At 39.0% G+C, this 19,146-nt stretch overlaps 3 protein-coding genes across 10 annotated transcripts in view; 2 read left to right on the forward strand and 1 right to left on the reverse strand.

Moving 5' to 3' along the window:
* Positions 1–202: 202 nt before the first annotated feature.
* The window catches only part of ccdc117 (coiled-coil domain containing 117), a 37,694-nt gene continuing 18,750 nt past the window's right edge, over positions 203–19,146 (reverse strand). Inside the window, exons 1-6 of one of the 7 annotated variants that reach the window (XM_080308705.1) lie at positions 3,411–3,549; positions 2,788–2,866; positions 2,596–2,646; positions 2,224–2,493; positions 1,400–1,543; positions 203–1,050 (exon numbers count right to left, since the gene is read on the reverse strand). In XM_080308705.1, coding sequence (XP_080164831.1) covers positions 816–1,050; positions 1,400–1,543; positions 2,224–2,493; positions 2,596–2,646; positions 2,788–2,866; positions 3,411–3,420 — 789 coding nt within the window. In that variant the 5' untranslated portion in view covers positions 3,421–3,549 and the 3' untranslated portion in view covers positions 203–815. Of the gene's footprint in view, positions 1,051–1,399; positions 1,544–2,223; positions 2,494–2,595; positions 2,683–2,787; positions 3,285–3,410; positions 3,550–19,146 lie in introns of those variants that run through there. The other 6 variants (XM_026188570.2, XM_026188567.2, XM_080308704.1 and 3 more) reach the window with 6 other exon arrangements.
* tcn2 (transcobalamin II) lies at positions 3,793–7,349 on the forward strand. Of its 2 annotated transcripts, none has more exons than XM_026188565.2 (10): positions 3,793–3,888; positions 4,180–4,247; positions 4,678–4,867; positions 4,963–5,132; positions 5,420–5,572; positions 6,010–6,182; positions 6,287–6,461; positions 6,551–6,731; positions 6,806–6,924; positions 7,019–7,349. In XM_026188565.2, exons 2-10 carry the CDS (start codon positions 4,190–4,192, stop codon positions 7,078–7,080), a joined length of 1,281 nt encoding a protein of 426 aa, XP_026044350.2. In that variant the 5' UTR covers positions 3,793–3,888; positions 4,180–4,189; the 3' UTR covers positions 7,081–7,349. The 2 variants fall into 2 exon arrangements, with proteins under 2 accessions (XP_026044350.2, XP_026044349.2); XM_026188564.2 differs by having other exon boundaries at positions 3,798–3,888; positions 4,177–4,247.
* LOC113032941 (uncharacterized) lies at positions 14,480–17,573 on the forward strand. Its single transcript, XM_026186088.2, has 7 exons — positions 14,480–14,559; positions 15,178–15,249; positions 15,339–15,437; positions 15,799–16,655; positions 16,750–16,972; positions 17,157–17,322; positions 17,443–17,573. Exons 4-7 carry the CDS (start codon positions 16,084–16,086, stop codon positions 17,532–17,534), a joined length of 1,053 nt encoding a protein of 350 aa, XP_026041873.2. The 5' UTR covers positions 14,480–14,559; positions 15,178–15,249; positions 15,339–15,437; positions 15,799–16,083; the 3' UTR covers positions 17,535–17,573.

Raw genomic sequence — 19,146 nt, forward strand, 5'->3', positions numbered from 1 at the left:
AAGTATGATGATCACTATTGTAAGAGTCAAACCAAATACAAACAACTATCCAAATATTTGGTTAGAGCTCCATTTACAGTATGCATGCATGGTAAATGAATTGGTACTTACAGTATTATAGCGCATTTTACTATAAGCCATGTTCACACACACAAACTTGCCTGATTCAAGCACTTTCATCCAATGAAAACTGGGCAGAATATACACATGAAAACTGTACATTTATTAAAAAACAAATATAAAGTTTATAGCACCCAATGGCTAGCTGAAGTTCTGGTCATGTGCATATGAAAATACAGTCAAACCATAAAAATCTGCATTTCCATGACTTTATAAATTCCTCCAAGCTCCCCTAATGGCATACTTGCTAAGCAATAGAGATGATCTCTCCGCCAGAAGTATTACTACAAGCAGGAAGGCATGCCACAAGCAAATGTGATGCTCCACGCTGATGTTTAAGAAATATAATCATATTTACAACACATCAGCGTAGTGCTGGCCAGGCTTTGGCAACGTAAAAGTCGTTTCACTTCTTACGGGAAACATCAATACTGCGAAGTATTATGTAAGGCTACTTGCTGACAGACCTTGAAGATTATGTCAGTTATTATGTTACAAGATCAAATGGGATTAAAGTCAGAAAACATAAATTACTGCCAAGAAAATGATGCGCTTCACAAACTGTTCAAAACTTCACAATATCCTTATAAAGACAAACTGACCAGCCTGAAGTTGTTCCACATCTTTTTAAATCTTTTTACTTTGCTACGAGTCTCCAGTCTTTCACTTTGGCATCACTTTGTGGAGAAACACTATTACATTTCCATCTCCTCCTCTCCAGAGTTGTGGGCCACAGAGAAACTGTACAGAGGAGAGTGTGTGTCTGCTGGTGGACTTGAGGTGTTAAGGGGACTGGGAGATGGACATGGAGTTGGAGTCTGCCGACACACAGTCTGTTGTTTGCGCTGTTTTTGTAATGAGTCCTTAAGTCTCTGACTGAAGGGATCTTCTGGTGGCCGCCATAGCACCAGCTCCATACAGGAACGGCTCCTAAAGTGTGAGAAAGACGAAGGTGACACAAATATTAGCATCCCTAAAGGAGTGCAACTGCGCAGACTTCTTAATCAAGAAACTCTTGCCAGTTGAAAACAATATTTGGAGTCCGTCTCACATCATTACTCATATTTTTATTTTTTTCCTTATGTTGTAAATTTGCCTGTACAGTCTATTTCTTGCTTTTTATATTCTTAACTTTTGTGTGAATCTGCATGCTCCATCTGCCTGTCGCTTTGCTGCTAGAACACCTGAATTTCCCCAATGAGGGACAATAAAGGATATATCCATTTCTATTTATTACTTAAAAATCACCATTATTGTTCCAATAACAAAATAAACATACACAGACTGGGCTACTGTGTGGGGGAGGATGTCACTGATGCCCTGCCGCAGGCCCTTCTTCAAACTGTCAGACATCACCAGCACCGGGCGTCTCGGAGCTGGCTCTACATCCAGATCTTCATCCTCATCGTCCTCCAGTGTTATTCTGTGATACATCAATAGTACATTGTGGGTTGTCACTCTTTCTTGTGATGTAACCCCCAAACTCTTCACCAACACTGAATGCCAGATTTAAGAAAAAACCCACTTTGAATTATATAAATGTAAATGTTATGTATTTACATTGTTCTTGACAATGTAAATACATACGTGAAAATACAAAACAGTCTGAAGGGTGGTCTGTGGGCCTGACATATACATTGTATGCACATTATAAACAGAGACCTGTGCTTACAGAGGTACGTTCAGGATTGACCTCAAATACTCAGACATCAGAACTTTTTACTGGGTTACATCACTATGGTTACTTATTCTACATACCAAAACCTGCTTCGGGGCATGTACAACATACCCAGGATTATGTTTCCATTATCTGGTTTCACTTAACCCATCATTCGCAATCAGGATAATCAAGCATATGAAGCTAAATCTCTAAGCCAACCCAATGTTTCCCCTGCATGTTTACATGAAAGGGCTTGGCAACATCTGACCAATCACAAATATGGGTTGGTGAACTGGCAATAGAATCAACTCGTTTTACAAAGGAAGATACAACTATCATGCAGAGGTTAAAGACACAATACACACCATAATACAGCTGCTGTGAACAAATGACAAGTTGTGTTTTGTTCATTTTTTTTCTCCCAAATGTTATACATTGCATACCTGTCTTCTATCTCCTGAAGTTTTCTCTGTGCGGCCTCGATCTCCATGCAGGAGCTCTCCGTCTCAAGTCGGAACAGGGAAGAAGAGGTCTGCGGCAAAGTGGTGTTATTAGATGTTGTGCAGGACTGTGGAGGCGCAGGACAGGCTTGCTGTGCAGACTGAGAAGAGCAGCTGTTTGCACCAGACCAGTCACACTCTGTGCTAGTGCTCAAATTTGAAGGAGCAACTTCTGCCTCAAACATTAACCTCCTCTTTTTGGCACTGCAACCCCTGATAAAACAATCATATAGTTTAACACTTGTGTAGGGCTAAGACAAGCATTACCAAATGCTTTTATTCTTTTCTTTTTTTAATAATTCATCTCTCACTTACTCATCATCTGCTCTCCTCCTGTGCTTCCTGAGGCATCTAGTCTCCCAGTTGCTGTGGAATAGAGGCACAGAAAATGCCTGTGTCGGGCTCAGAAATAAAAGTATATTTCAAATTAAGCCAAAGCTGTCTGACAAATGTGGTGAAAACAAACAAACAAACAAACAAATAGTGCACTGTGCATCAGTTACATACCTGTTAGAGACTGTCGCTGTCTGTACATCCTCAATCATACTTGAAGGTCCGAGGTCGAAGTCGGGAAGGCTTGTGGGGCCTGAAAAGGAATACATGGCTGGCAGGCAGCTCAGCTCACTGCTTGGGGGCGCAGGGTGATGCATGCTGGCCCAATCGATGAAATGTTTTTGAAGAGCTACGCGAGTAAGCAGCTATTAACGACTCTGATCTGGAAGATCAGTATTGATACCAGTCAGTTAAGCCGATAAAGGTTTTTTTATTTTTATTTTTTTACAAACTACATGACGCACATGTTATTTGTTTACATCGCGCTAGCTGCCTCCTATTTAGCTAGCTATAACGCTACTGGCGTTAGCATGTTAATGATAAAACTGTGTGTTATTAATAGATGAGAGGTAAACACACGACAGCCTCATCCCTGCACTGAACAGCCACTCTGCACAAGTTAAGCAAAAATATTTGGCGTTAAAGAGCGAGTTGTGCAGCTGCCCTGCCCCATTGCCGTTTTTGTTGTTGACAAATGTGTTTAGTTAGCTCGCCTCCGTTCAGAGCTTATTTATTCTCCTTTAGAGAGTTCCCATTTTCACACAAAAATAGTTTTTACAAGCTAAAGTCGTACTAACCTAATCGCATGATACCCCCGTCGAATAGAAAAAGATCCAAAATGAACTGTCACCGTGCTCTGTGGACTTCTTCTATGATAGGCTGGGTCAAACTGACGTTAGCTCCTTACGCTGAGTCGCGGCAGAACAGTCGTCAAGGTTCTACAAAGTGCGCATGTTACGTTTAGTGGGATTGTGGGAAATGTAGTTCCAGTGGATGTACTACAAACTGTAGTTTCCGAAAAAGAAAAAAAAACGACAAAAAAAAAACCGTCGTGGAAATGTAAAAGTGATCTCTAGTGACAATAAGACGGTGTTGGCATTTTATTTTTTAATATTAGAGATTTTTTTCTTAATTTCCGGTCAGCTGACGTTTAAAGGGACCCTCTCGCGTTATGATTGCAAATGACCAGTCATGTGACAGTGAAATACTAGAAGCTGTTGTCCCAGCTCGTCTCGTCACTCGGCTGTGATTTTTCACTTTGGACGATCCGTGGAGGTAACACGCTACTGTTTACAGGATATGTCAAAACAACGCTTTGATTTTATAATCATGTGATACTTATTGTCTGCTGTGATGCTGGCACACAATCCATGTCACTATAAATTAGTTATTTTTATATTTATTTTCTATTACTTGTACATGCCTTCCTCAAAGATCCTTGCATTTTTATCACCCGCAGTGACTGTATATCTGTTTTACTTTTACTGTTTTTGTTTTTAACTTTAACTGTTTAGCCGAGTTGATTCATTTTCTGTGTGCCTGATTTTTGTATGTTTTAACCAGCAGGTTATCCAGAATGATAACTTTGGTGATAATCTCAGCACTGATTGGTTTTGCCTCTACCAAACCATGTGGTAAGTAGGCCGACTTTAAAAAGACCTCTTTACAAATTAATTTAAAAAAAGAAAAAACTTAACTATACTAAACTTCCTAAAGCTGCACTAACTCTGAGGCAACCCAGTTTGCAAATACACTTACTGACGAGTCTGGACATTCACAGATGTTGCAATTGCGTATTTAATGAATGTGAGTGATACATTGTGTTGCTTGTTTACTTAGTTGTGTAGGATTAACAGTGAATGTGGCTCCTCTTTGGCCTTGATCTGCTGAGAGTGTTGAACGCAGTAGTGATGATTCTGTAAATTAGTCCTGCTGATGCAGCAGCTATGGTTTTGCAACACTTTCAAAAGTTCATGTAAATGTCAACAGCAGCAGAGCAGAGATACTTATAGGTTTTGTTTGTGTCAGGTGACTTTTTTTTAAACCTATAAAGTTAAATTCCAGATACAGAAGGCTCCAACACTGAGCTGCTGCTTTCACTCAACAAGAATCTCCTTCGCTCTCTGGAGAGCCAGGAGGGACTTCCTAACCCCAGTGTCCACTTGGCATTACGCCTTTCCAATAACCACAACCTGGCCAAGGAGAGCGAACACCTCAACAGACTAAAAAATGAATTGCACAATGACATTCAAAGGTACACACAACACACATTTATGCACACTTAAACACTTTCTATGAAGTCCTCTTTCTCCCCAATGTTCTCTACTGAGCCTTTTTTCCTCCTCTCAGCTCTCTCTCTAACAGTCAGCCTGTGACTGGTGTGCTGGCGCTCTACAACCTGGCTTTAAAGTCCTCCTGCTATGATCTCAACACGGTCAGCTTCACTGTAAACGAGAGGAGTGAAGCACTGCTGACACACCTGAAGAACCAGATGGAGCTGGAGAAAGAGCACATTGCCTGTAAGGTTTTTGTTTGTTTGTTTGATTTTTAGTTTCTGAAGGGCAATCATTGTCATAAAATTTTTTTCAGCAATCCTCTCCTCTTTGATGTGCTACAGTATCTGACCAGAGTTTACCTAATGTAGAGGACGGGTGTCATATTTCATAGTTTGTGAATTTAGCAGGGATAGAGTAACTTTCTGTCTAATTTCATCCAGACTGAAATGCCTCATAATTTCTCAAACATTGCTGTGAAGTTGTGGTTCAGTGTAATTTGGTTTAATTTGCTTCTTCTCTCCTGCATTCAGTCAGTCACCGCCCTTTGACCAACTATTACCAGTACTCCCTGGGTGTGCTCGCTCTCTGTGTGAGCGGCATCAGGGTCAACAACCATGTGACCAACAAGCTCATCAAAGCAGCAGAACATGAGCAGTTCAAACATGGAGAGTCTGAGAGTGTGGGTGGGTGAAACATGCCTTAATGGTGTCTTTAGCTGTTAACATAAAGGTGAAATAACGATGCAGGAGTCACCCTGCTATTACCTACTAACAATCATGGTTTTAGGATAATTTAGTTTACCGCTGATGACACATGATGGAGTAAACATATATTCACTGCCGTGTTATATTTCAGATCAAAATCCACTGAGTTTGAAGCTGAGGCCACCTGATGGATATTTAACAGGAAGCTCTACATACAGTTTAGCTTTCAGTTGTTTGTCTATGCCACAGTTTGCTCTGGCAAAGCGGTTACCTCTTGTAGTGCTAGCTTAGCTTTCACTAAACATCTACATTAGTATGCTGTGAAAATGCTAAAAGCTTTTCACTTTGTATTTTAGCTTTGAATACAGCTGTAATGATGCAGTTGTGCTAATATTTTATCCAATTTTTCTCCTCAGATACGTATGCCATGGCTGGAATGGCACTCCAGTGTGTGAAGGACTCTGGTTCTCACATGCAAAACGCTGCTGGGCTGGACACCGCTCTTAGCAAGATCAAGCAGAAGCTTCTAGCCTCCCGCAGGGCTGATGGTCATATTGGTAATGAATTCAGCACAGGCCTTGCAGTTCAAGTAAGGATCCTCTCTCTCTCTCTCTCTCGCTCTCTCTCTCTCTTCAGAGACTTCTACAGAGCAATATCTTTGCATCTGAAGTGTGTTTATTTGATGTGTTCAAGGCCCTGTTAGCAATGGGCAGTGAGGTTGCAGAGTGTGCCGCCTCAATGGAGGCCATGAGGACAGCTGCTAGAAGCAACGCATACCACAACCCCATGGCCATCTCTCAGACTCTGCCTGCTCTCCAGCAAACATCCTACATGGCAGTTAAAAGCAAGGAGTGCCTCACTGAGGATAGTATGTGCAGCATCATTTCTACCCTCTTTGGCCACTTTAGGTTGTGTCTGTTGCCATTCTAACATTGTTATATGTGTACCTTCCTGCAGACACTCTGGTGCTTGAGCCCTTAGATCCTGTAGTGGTTTCACCAAACCAGGTCAAGGTGAATGTGATGGTGGAAGTGGTGACATCCAGCGGAGCAGCAGCACTTTACTCGGTGCATGTGCCAAAGGGCAGCTCCCTGCTAGAGGCTCTTGAACTGCTCAAGGAGGAAAATGTTGGCTTCACGTGAGTTCATGCAATTGTATTTTACCTTGCGCGTGATTGGCTGCAGTGAGTAGTCTGACGATGCTGTGTGGCAGGTTTGAGAAGGAGTCCAGCCTGTGGGGACCTTTCTTAAGTGTGGTGAATGGAGAGCAGGCCAGGCAAAGTGACCGCAGATACTGGCACCTCTCCTCAAATGACACTGCACTCACTGAGGGTGAGTAGACACACACATGCATGCAAACACACTTTAGACTGTGACGCACAAACGAGGATTTCGTTGATCTGCTTTCACTGTGTCTCTCTGTCAGGTGTCGGTGATTTCAAGATCGAGGCGGCTCAAAGGATCACCATCAGAAACACGAGCTACTGATGTTCCAGCCAATCAGTGATTAGATGATCAGCACTTTAATCTTTATGAACTAATGATTACACCTAAATTGTCTCTTGGCATCATATATCAATAAATCCCACAATTACTTAACAGAATGTTTGCATTTTAAGTAGATATGAAGATTGAACAAAAGTGTAATTAAGAGCCATTTCAACAAAGTTTGTGTTGAATATTTTTACTTTGGAAAACGTTTTTATGATTATAATATAATTAGTATGAAATGTCAAATAAAATGACTTTTGTGATTATGCTCTTTTGAAGACTTTTTTGAGGACAATCTATTTGTATGCTTTTTATATTGTTACAAACAGTATAAACCAGTGACAGTTCATCTGAATTTATTTATTTTCTATTTTTTTGGATGGCTTTTCAAAAGTATGTAGTTTGAATAAAAATAAAATAATAAAAATGCAGAATAAAAAAAAAATGTAGTGCCTGTTTAGCTTTCACACTGCGTTACTGCACGCTGACTGCTGAGGTAAATCATTGTCTTACAGGCTAGGTTGTTTGCACTAATAAACGGGTGCCATGAATCTTTGTTAACATGGCTGGAGTAGATGTGTCAGTGCACTAAGGTTGAAAATGGCATCTTTCATATTCATCTGGCAAAAATAATTTATAGGAAAGTTTGTATCTATTTATTAAAGATTGGTTAAGGACCCTTTGCCACATGCATTGGCTGCGTATAAACATCATTATATTACAGTTTACGGCCATATGCACATCATATCACTGGCGTGCACAGATGAGGTGGTGCTGAAGCACTTGCCCTTTTGCCCTCAGTCCAAAAAAGTGCCCTTTTGAAAGACGTGATTTTTTTTTTTTTTAAAGCTGCGCGATTTAAAAAGATGTGAAAATAATGGCTTGATTTGTGCCCCTTCTTCAAAGACACCCGAACCCTGTCGCTTTTTCACTGTCACCGTGTCACGTGAACAGGCTTGCAGTTCATTTGTTGTGAGGCGTGTAGCAGCGGCATGACATAGCCACGGCGGACAAAACGGCAGCTCTTTCCCTTCCGTACCAGACTGCGGTCAAGTGAGCCCTCACTTACGAAGTCACAGTCAAGCCAGCCGCACCGAAAATGTGGTTGCACTACTCTTACGTATATTACGGTATGGGTGAAGCCCGGCTTAGAAACGCAGTGTTTTGTGTCCTGACACTATTTTACTTCACAATCCACTCCCATTTTTAGTGTATCTCCACTTTCCCCCCTGTGATCCACAGCCCAAATTACTGTATGATTCAGAGAAAATTAACAATAAAATTTACCCAGTTTACTCAACTGTACTTTTAATGTCCTCATGTTTGACCTCAGATTACAGGAAAACTATAAGAGGTGACGCAGATATTTCACTGGATTATGACTCTGGGTGACCCCCACTCTGCACCCTGTGATCCACAGCCAAAATTACTGTACGGATTTTTAGAAAATTGATATTAAACTTTGCACAATTTACTGTACTATACTCAATATATTCTCATCTTTGAGCTCAGATTACAGGAAAACTGTAAGAGGTGACGCAGATATTTCACTGGATTCTGAATCTAGGCCATCTCCACTCTTCACCCTGTGATCCACAGCCAAAATTACTGTACGGTTTTTGAGAAAATTCATAGTAAACTTTGCACAATTTACTCTACTGTACTTTTAATATTCTCATCTTTGAGCTCAGATTACAGGAAAACTGTAAGAGGTGACACAGATATTTCACTGGATTATGACTCTAGGCTGTTGCCACTCTTCACCCTGTGATCCACAGCCAAAATTACTGTATGGATTTTGAGAAAATTGATAGTAAACTTTGCACAATTTACTCTACTGTACTCTATATATTCTCATCTTTGAGCTAAGATTACAGGAAAACTATAAGAGGTGACGCAGATATTTCACTGGATTATGACTCTGGGTGACCCCCACTCTTCACCCTGTGATCCACAGCAAAAATTACTGTACGGTTTTTGAGAAAATTGATAGTAAAATCTTCCCATCTTGCTTTACTGTACTCTATATATTCTCATCTTTGAGGTCAGATTACAGGAAAACTATAAGAGGTGACGCAGATATTTCACTGGATTCTGAATCTAGGTTGTTGCCACTCTTCACCCTGTGATCCACAGCAAAAATTACTGTACAGTTTTTGAGAAAATTCATAGTAAACTTTGCACAATTTACTCTACTGTACTCTATATATTCTCATCTTTGAGCTCAGATTACAGGAAAACTGTAAGAGGTGACGCAGATATTTCACTGAATTATGACTCTGGGTGACCCCCACTCTTCACCCTGTCATCCACAGCAAAAATTACTGTACGGTTTTTGAGAAAATTGATAGTAAACTTTGCACAATTTACTCTACTGTACCTTTAATAACCTCATCTTTGAGGTCAGATTACAGGAAAACTATAAGAGGTGACACAGATATTTCACTGAATTCTGACTCTAGGTTGTCGCCACTCTGCACCCTGTCATCCACAGCCAAATATACTGTACGGTTTCTGAGATTGCTGTGTTGACAGAGTATGACAAAGGCTAAGAAAATATACTGCCTAAAATAATATCAAATTTATACAACAAATTACAAAATTGCCACATCTGCTGTTATTGCCATGTGTTAGAGCATTATTTAGTCATAGAAAATACATATCATTGAAATATCATCAGTAAAAGAAATACTCCCACTATGTAAGACATGTTAGCAAATTCAGTTAATAAATATTGTATCAAGTCTATACAGATGTTTAAAGACATAATGCAAAGCATGTTTGTTTCTTATCTCTTACAAATGTGTTTGCCTTTAACATAATTTACATTTCATTTATACAGTTTCACAGACGAAACAATAAAATAGGTTTCCTGAACTGTTCTTCATGGCCCAAATTTTGAATCCTTTTGAGGGTGATGCATTATCCAAGAAGGTGGGCAATTTGTTCATTGATCTCTGACCCTCGCTGACTATGATGTCTCCTAATTCTGCTTCCAGCCTTGCTGATTAATTTGTTCTTCCTTTTGGCATCCCTGTCACTGATGCTGTCACCAGTTGTACACAGCATCTCTGTTTGTCCACCAGTCTAATCTGTAATTCAGGTGAACCCAGAATTACATGTATCTTTGTAATGTTTCAAAAAATATACACTATATGTTGATGGGCATTGTCACACTTTTCTTTCCTTTATAAGTAAGAATCTCTATGGTTTTAATGACAATTCATATGCAGATTGTGGAGTACATTTAATTCAACACTCTAAAAAGTTCCTCATCCGCAGACTATAGTACAATTTCAGCCCACCGTTAATAAACCCATCCAATGCAGGGTTATCAGAGAAATTATGCAAATGTTATGTTTTTATGTACTGGTAATCTATTTATCATTTATCATGATTCCTGCTCTGATGATTACTTTCTTCTACTTCTGTAATTTTAATAGATAAAGGATGTTGAACTTTAAGCTCCAAACAGGATGAGTGAGGAAGACCACAGAGGAGAATCATGGATGTAGTAAAATAATACATGCAGTTGTTTTTTTTTCATGGTGGAGGAGCAACTTCTGATACTGATCTTAAAGAAAAAACATCAAATTGAAGAGTAAAAATAATGACAACAATATGTCTACATTTTTTTTATTAATTCCTTAAAGTAAATGCAGTCTTGTCATGTTCAGAGTTGCCCACTCATATTTAACTAATTCAAATACAATTACTGCATATCAATGCTTATGTTCTAATAAAAGGCATTGTTTAATACTTCTTCCATGACAATCCAAATAAATCAATGATAGGGAAACGGGAAGATTAGTCATCAGGCAAGGTTTACTGTTCATTTAGCATGCCCTGATAACAGTAAGCTTAACAAAAGAAAAATGTTGGGGACGAGAACCGGGCGGCTGAGCCAGATCAAAGACATTACTAAAACAAAAAGACGCCAACAGCTTCCCTAAAGTGGAAATAAAATAATATGCAAAACAAAAGGCCTGTGTACCTGCTTGACACATAAGGTCAGTCACATGACACAAAAGTGTCATCACCTGCCTAACCTAGTGTTTTTAACACTTAAAGCTCAGTTGAATGTGTTTGGGGTACCCCGATCTTATCTGTCCAGCCTCACACCCAAACACTCTGTTCACACACATAGACACCTACTAACAAAAGTTCAAAGACAGTCTGAAGCCAACCTGCTGGCCTGGGAGCTGGTTTTTTGAAATTATCCCAGGCAAGCGATTGGTCTACTGTTCCCCAGATCAGCCAATAGAGACGTGCCAATTCAATATTGAGTATTGAATGAGGCTTGACACCTGAAAGACAAGAGTAAGAGAAAACAAAGAGCTGGGTACCATGGCATGTAACAGATGTTGTTCCATGCTCAATTTTGATTGTCTCAGTAAATATGTTAACTGCAAAAACATTGAAAATCTAATTCAACTCACTTGTTCAATAGAAAATAATATTTTCCTTCTTGTTCGTTAATTTTCACGTCACTCTAAGTAATAGTAGTCTTAGAAGTATAAAAACAACTTTCAATTCTCATAATTTATATGAAAGTCTTTAATCACATCTTTTACAATATATTTTAAGCAATATGCTTTTGTCTTTTTCTCTGACACGCATTGTCTTTAACATTGATATTCTGAATTACCTATACAATATCTTGCCTTTTGATTACAGGTTTCATAATTTTTTTTTCATACTGTAACTCGTAGAAATATTTCTGCCAATACTATTTTGATTATATTTTATACATGAAATAACAAGGCCGTACATTGCCTTAACATTTTTTAGTTTTTGCTTCATTGTTAGAATTAAATTAGTATTATTTGTTAATTCAATGTAAACTGATGTGTGGGACAAGAGTCACATGACATAGAGCCAACCCACTTTTGATCTTTCGGTATTTATTGAGGTGTTGCGTCGCACGGACAGATAACGTAGCTTTCATTGCGACAGGAAACGTTTATATGTGGTTACGTTGTCATTACATATAGTTATTATTAGTACACTGAACTTTTCATCGAGGCCTACGTGGACTAAAGTTTTTGGTTTACCCACCAACAATAAAATGGAAAGGTGAGTAATTAACACTACAAATGGGACTATTAACAAGAAACGAGAACATTATAGCCATTTAATGCCAGTTATTTTCCTCAGTCTAATTAGAGAAAATTGTTTTAGATTGTTTGCGCTTTGTGTATAGTCTTCGTCCAGAAATGTGTCTAAAATCGAAATTTTTAGAATTTGAAAACCTCAATAATATTGATATACTAACCAATAGAGAGCATATATAGAAATATAGCATATACCGAAGATTAGATTTTGTACTCTTAGGCGTACATTTAAAAGTAACACCCTCTAGTTAAGCTTAGTGAAAACTGCTCAGTCCTTTGACTTTTGATGTTGTAAAATATATATATATTCATTGAGAAAAAGTAGTGATAACACATTCAGATAATTGAAAAATACGTAACATTTTGTAGTACGAAGAAATACGTTAAAACAAAATCAATGTTTGGTTGCATTACTTGTAAAAAAACAAACAAACAAACATAATAAGTAACACTGTTCACCATGATAACTCATCTTACAAAAATGTTTTTGTCACGTAAGGTCATAAATTCTCTTTTAAGCAACGATTTGCACTGGGTATTACCAGAATTTAATCTTTCATTGGCTTGACACAATGACTCTTTCAAGTCATGGTGATTGTGATAATGATTGTAAAGTCCGTTCAGAGCAACGGTCTTTAACAGCTTGTTTTTGTGGTTGAGGAGACACTCAAAATGTATATGTAACATAGTATAACATTTTTAATATTACTAAATTAATTAGGGAATGGTGACGATGAGAAAATGCCAGATTTTGAGTAGAAGACCTGGAGAGTGCCCCAAGTGGAGGAGTTCAAGTATCTCGGGGTCTTGTTCGCGAGTGATGGGAGAAGGGAGCCGGAGATCGACAGACGGATTGGGGCTGCAGCTGCAGTAATGCGGACGCTGCACCGGTCCGTCGTGGTGAAGAGGGAGCTGAGTGTAAAAGCGAAACTCTCAATTTACCGGTCGATCTACGTCCCTACCCTCACCTATGGCCACGAGCTGTGGGTTGTGACCGAAAGAACGAGATCGCGGATACAAGCGACGGAAATGAGCTTCCTCCGAAGGGTGGCTGGCCTCTCCCTTAGAGATAGGGTGAGAAGTTCGGCCATCCGGGAGGGGCTCAGAGTAGAGCAGCTGCTGCTCCACATCGAAAGGAGCCAGCTGAGGTGGTTCGGGCATCTAACAAGGATGCCCCCTGGGCGCCTCCTGGGCGAGGTCTTCCAGGGATGTCCCACCGGGAGGAGGCCCCGGGGCAGACCCAGGACACGCTGGAGAGATTATATCTCTCGGCTGGCCTGGGAACGCCTTGGTATTCCCCCGGATAAGCTGGAGGAGGTGGCTGGGGAGAGGGAGGTCTGGGCCTCTTTGCTTAGGCTGCTGCCCCCGCGACCCGGCCCCGGATAAAGCGGATGAAGATGGATGGATGGAATTAGGGAATGTGTATTACACACAGTGGATTATTGCTTGTGTTTTTTAACTATAGTGTTAATTACAGTACCGTAATTTGCACTGTGAATTTTAAAATTTAGAACTTAGAGATAGTTTATTAGTAAATAAACATTAACGAGGGCTGTGTTAGTTAGCGCTTGTATGTCCAAAAATCTAAATGCTACCTGTTATGTTGTTGGCATAGAAAAAATCACCAAAAAGATTTTTTGGCATCAATCACTAGAGTGTGGGTACTTGGAGTGCCCCAAAATGTTTTCTGAAGTCTATTAAAATTTAATGAAGAGTTCACATTTCATATGTTATTGTTGATCAGTATTGCAAGGTTGATCTCAGTATAACAGATATGTTCATATGTTTTTTTTTTCTTTGTACTAATTTTAATTTGTCTCAAAATTTCAGGACCTGCACTTTTTCAGTTTTTGGAAAGGCAAGTAATTTAACAAACAATAATGTGATAATAATATACACTTACAGCACAATAAAGGTATGATGTGTTAATGTCACTGTTCTCTTTTACATTAAAAGGCACGGACAATTTCAAAACCCCTGCCAAATATATTAGAGGTCATTCACAAGTATGCTGAACCCGGGACCAGTCTAAAGACCTACAGTGTTCACAAAGTGCATGGCTTTTGGGAAAATGTCTCAAGAGATTTGGGAGTGCCTAATACATGTCTTAATAGGAAAAAAATTGTCAAGGCAGTCCTGCAGTATGAAAAGGTAAGCAATGTTTTTTTAGTATTTATATTTAGTCCATTTAAAAAATACTTTAAAAAAAGAACAGCTCTTTCTTTGTTAGAACTTCCTGTAATAAAAATTATTATGCAAAAATCAAATATTTTTACAGACCACATCAGGGGTAGAGGGTCCCTTGCTACTGACTGATTTTCCTACTGCAGAGACAACACTTGGAGATGATTTTCCTTCCATTGTAAGCAATGTGTCATACACTTACTGTCAGATTTAAAAATTTGAAGCCATCATGACAACCTTATCCAGCCATTGTAGTTATCCTGCTTTTTAGATAAAAATAAAAACAAATTCACTCCAAAATGTCATCTTGAAAATAATTTAAATCTTGAAACAGAGTAATAATGAGTCATATGGAGAGCAAGAAAGTAGATTACAATAGACTTCTCAGCAGGTAAACACATATGAAAGCAAGCCACCAAACCATGAGGTGTAGAGCCTTAAGCACCCACAGGAGAGCCACACAAAGACCTGAGTGTCACATCTGACCACCATTTTAAAGGAGTAACCAACTCATCCTCCTGCTGCTGACTAACTTTTCACTCCATGTCTTCCACTCTTCTAATTTCTCCATTTGATCTTGTTATTGCCCAATCAAGTTCAAAAATCTGAATCAGAAGATTACTTTTTCATTAACAATAATTAGAGTAACATATTCCTTTAATGAATATTTTTTCCCTTATAAAACCTTCATTACATAGTGATTTTTTTCAAAATATTGTGTAACAATGTGTTTTAACAAAGACATACAGAAATTTCAGTCTAATTGTTATGTTTTAATTAATTTGTGATTCGTTAGAGTGAGGAAGACATTGTTGCGCCAAAGTCTCCACAAGCTGTAGGAAATGTACCTTTACCTTCAAGATACGAGGTAATTATTTGTATTTTATTCAGTATTACATTGTGATGCTTTGGAAAAACATTAATTTGTAAAGAAACGAAATCGCTTTCTCTTCACAGGATGCACTTCAAAAAACTACAGAGAGCGGCATCCATACCCCAGACACACAATCCCTCGAGAGTGACTCTAAATCTTCGTCTTCAAATGCAAATGCTAAGGTAATTTCATAACTTACACTGTTTTTAATACAAAACAGAGAAAGAAAACACAGAGTTTATATGTTTGTTAAACACTATCATGTAATTATTATATTTAAAATTTCAAGTGTTTTGAACAGTAATCCAAAGTTTAAATTTAAAGTTAAAATCTTTTTGTGATGATCTTTTGAGGTAAAATAAATATTTCTTAGTCATATTCACTTACTAAGACAAATTTACTAAGAGATTGTGAAACTTGTCCTATGGGTTCGTTAGTGAAATTGTAACATAATGATGCTGTTGGATTTTCATAGAGACACTGTAGTGACAAACATTGAAAGTTTTTATATATTTTTTAAAAATGTATATCTGATTGTTGCAGAGGAATGAATCAGATGAATCAGCTAAAGTCAACACAGACAGTAGCAGTTCTGAAGACAAATTTTTCACATCTGGTTTGCCACAGCAGAAAACTTTCTTTTTCATAAATGAGAATGAATGGAAGGAGTTACGGCAACATCAGTCAGGAAGACATTTTAAAGGACTGCAGTGGACAAATATAATTGCCAGTGGAATCAGAACACTTAACCCGTACTGCAGTTTTGGATTTCGGAGACACAGTGTGAAAAAACTCTCTTCAAGATCAAAGGCACCAGTTTTCAGGTGTATGGGGTACTGCAGATTTCAGGACTGCCCTGTCACTGTGGCTGTGGTGGTTTATGACGAAGAGACACTGAAAGCAGAAGTCGTTTTCAAAGGAGGTGAGGTCTGCCATAATAACAAAGAGCTGAAAAGGCGGCCTGTGCGTGCACAAGCACGTCAAAGTGCTGGAGAACTCCTCAAAAACAAATTACCAAGGAGCTTGTACTTGGAGTCTTTACAGAAAGTGCCACAAAAGGTGATCCAATCTGGAAACAGAGATGATGCTCCAACAAAAGAAGTGTTGAAAAACATTGCATGGTCTGAAAGAAAAGCCAGTAGAGCAGATCCCAACGAGTTGATTAGCTTACAAAAGATAATTCAACAGTATCAGGACACTGAAAAGGACGTACTGCAGAAGATTCTGATGCATCCAAAGGGCATTTCCATGACATTCTGCAGAACAAGTCTAGAGGATCTGCTGCAGAAGTACTATGTCTTACTCACTGGCCAGCATTCAGCACAGCAATTCAACATTCCCATTCTTCATCGATGTCTGAGCCATGTCATGAAAAATGCCAAGGACCTTTGTAAAAAACAGTGAGTACATTTATATGAATAATTAAAAAAAAGAATACAAGATTTGTAATGTAAAGGTCCTATTAACAGTGATTTCATTTGTTCATTTTCCCAGCATTCCAGAGAACTACAGGCTTGGAATGCATGTGTTTGGGCTCCTTGCATGCTGTGATAACTTAAAAGACATGGATGATGTTGTCCATAGTGCAGCAATAGTGTTTTGCAGTCCTTGTAGTGGAAGGAACGTAACAAAACACTACAACAACTTGAAAATCCTTATGCAAAAACGGGGAACCCTGGATTTGGATGAAAAGACTGTGATTGCTGAAGATTACAAGGTTAGCTAAGATTTATTTTTTAAGTAACCATATTAATAACTTTTTTACTTGTGTCTGTCCCAAATGAATTAATGAATTCACATTATTTTAAAAATATATATTTTAAACCAAAATAACATTTTATATAATTAATTTTTCTTTGGTTTGATAACTTGCTGAATACAGATATATATCTGTTTTACAGACTGACGTTCAGAATGCCCCCTTGAAGACCCATTTCCAGGCAATTGTTGACAATGCAACACTGGACTGTGAGGGCGAAAGAAACATCTTTCATGCACCCAAATTTATTGCCGGTCTGGTAAATCACCTTCTACCACATGCAACTTTGTGGTCATCAATGATGCTCGGTACGTTTTTTTATTTGTTGTATTACTTTCTTAAATTGTCAGTTATTCATAAATGTAAATGTGCTAAATGTTGAATTATCTATTTTGATTATGTTTTTGAATTACTTGTATTCTCCTTAGGGGATCTTGGACGTCATGGTACTGGTCCTGCTTACCAGCGGCTCAGTAAACTCTATGATGATGTAACACACCCCAAGCAAGAGGGCGGCTGACAGATTATGTCTGGTTCTGAAAAAAACAGATAAATTATGAGATGGACGACAGGTAGTGTGTTTCCTCTCTCGCTTCTGCAGATCTTTATTTAAACACATTCATGTGTTCACAACAGGTTGCAAAAACTTCTTAACATCTCTGTCTCACATTCCCAAAGCCCAAAATCAGAATAAACTAAAATAGTATAATAATAGTATAAACAAAAATCTAAACAGTCATCTCTGTTGTTTGTTACTAAGAGCTATAAATCACACTTTTTTTCACACATCGTTTGATAAAGCAAACATTCCAGTATTGTACCATATACTAATGGCGTATCTGTGTAGTGGAAATCTCCACATCAACATTGCAGAGCGATCAGAATTATTATAGGTTATTACACTAACTTTAGACAATAACAGTGACAACATATCAAACTGTCTCTGCGAACACATTAACTCAAATATACAGGAGCCGTGGTGTACTTTTGTTACAAGAGGGTGCCTTAAGTTTAGAAAACAACAAAGCTAACAGCTACTCTAGGATGTGGCGAGCTAAGCTAGCTCCTACTCTCGATCGTAACACATTTCAATGAGCAAAACAGACGAATACAGATCCCAGCAAAACAAACTGCTGGTCAGGTTTTACCCTTATTTGGCATGTAAATTATGTGGACCACATGTGTGGCCTTATTACTTACTAACCTGAAAAAAACAGATAAATTATGAGATGGACGACAGGTAGTGTGTTTCCTCTCTCGCTTCTGCCAGATCTGAAGACGAGCAGTAGCGTCACACTAAACCATCTCACTGGGGCGGAAGTGCCCCCTTGTGGCGTAACTAGGGATCACACCACATGTTGGATCTCCAACAAAAATCACAAGATTAAGGCCCTTCCTTAACAAAACTACACCTAAAAGCTTAAATCACATAATGTGACCACACATTACAGTGTGTCACACGCTCCCTGACAAAATAAGAATGGCTCCTGGCATTCAAACCTCAATTTTTCTCAAAAACATTGACACATACACTTATTCAATATAACAAAGGTGTGTATATGTAAGGTGTGTAAGCATATGAAAGGTGAGGTGTAAAGCATGTGGGTGTTGGAATATGATAAGGAACTGTCCATGGTGGCATGTATGGTGAGGAGAGCGTTGCAACTGTAGGATGAGGCTGGTACGATGGTTCACCCAGTGTTTGGTATGTCAGCATCTGCCTTGGTTTCCTCTCCCTAGTCGACCTTCTCATGTCGCTAGTAGAACATCGTGGAGGGGTGCGTGCAGACAGTTCGTCCTCATTTGGAATTGACAGTTCATCATCTGCACTTTCTGATGGAACTGGGTCATGTAGTGAAAGCGCCTCTGGAAAGTTGTCTCCTAGACTGACTTGATCTTGGCTGACTGGCCGGCCAATACAGCTTTCTTCCCTGATGGGTACCTTCGCATGACTGTTTTCTTCACCGGAGGCTGGGTGGGGCTGTTCTGCAGTAGATATCCTATGGTAAGTCTTTCCTTTGATGGGCTCTCTTTCTTTTACAGGAAGCCTCAACCAGAATTTTCCAGTACTCTCTTCAGAGTCTGAGTCACTTGTTTCAGTCTGTTGCCTCCTCCTGCCTCTGTCCCCTGGC

Source organism: Astatotilapia calliptera, chromosome 12, assembly GCF_964374335.1.
Source record: "Astatotilapia calliptera chromosome 12, fAstCal68.1, whole genome shotgun sequence".
Taxonomy (NCBI): Eukaryota; Metazoa; Chordata; class Actinopteri; order Cichliformes; family Cichlidae; genus Astatotilapia; species Astatotilapia calliptera.

Coding starts and splice junctions, on each gene's coding strand:
- LOC113032941 (XM_026186088.2), top strand. CDS start 16,084: ATGGGGTACTGCAGATTTCAGGACTGCCCTGTCACTGTGGCTGTGGTG. Junction 16,656..16,749: donor AAGGACCTTTGTAAAAAACA/GTGAGTACATTT, acceptor TCATTTTCCCAG/CATTCCAGAGAACTACAGGC. Junction 16,973..17,156: donor TGATTGCTGAAGATTACAAG/GTTAGCTAAGAT, acceptor TCTGTTTTACAG/ACTGACGTTCAGAATGCCCC.
- tcn2 (XM_026188565.2), top strand. CDS start 4,190: ATGATAACTTTGGTGATAATCTCAGCACTGATTGGTTTTGCCTCTACC. Junction 5,133..5,419: donor GGAGAAAGAGCACATTGCCT/GTAAGGTTTTTG, acceptor TCCTGCATTCAG/TCAGTCACCGCCCTTTGACC. Junction 6,732..6,805: donor GAGGAAAATGTTGGCTTCAC/GTGAGTTCATGC, acceptor GCTGTGTGGCAG/GTTTGAGAAGGAGTCCAGCC.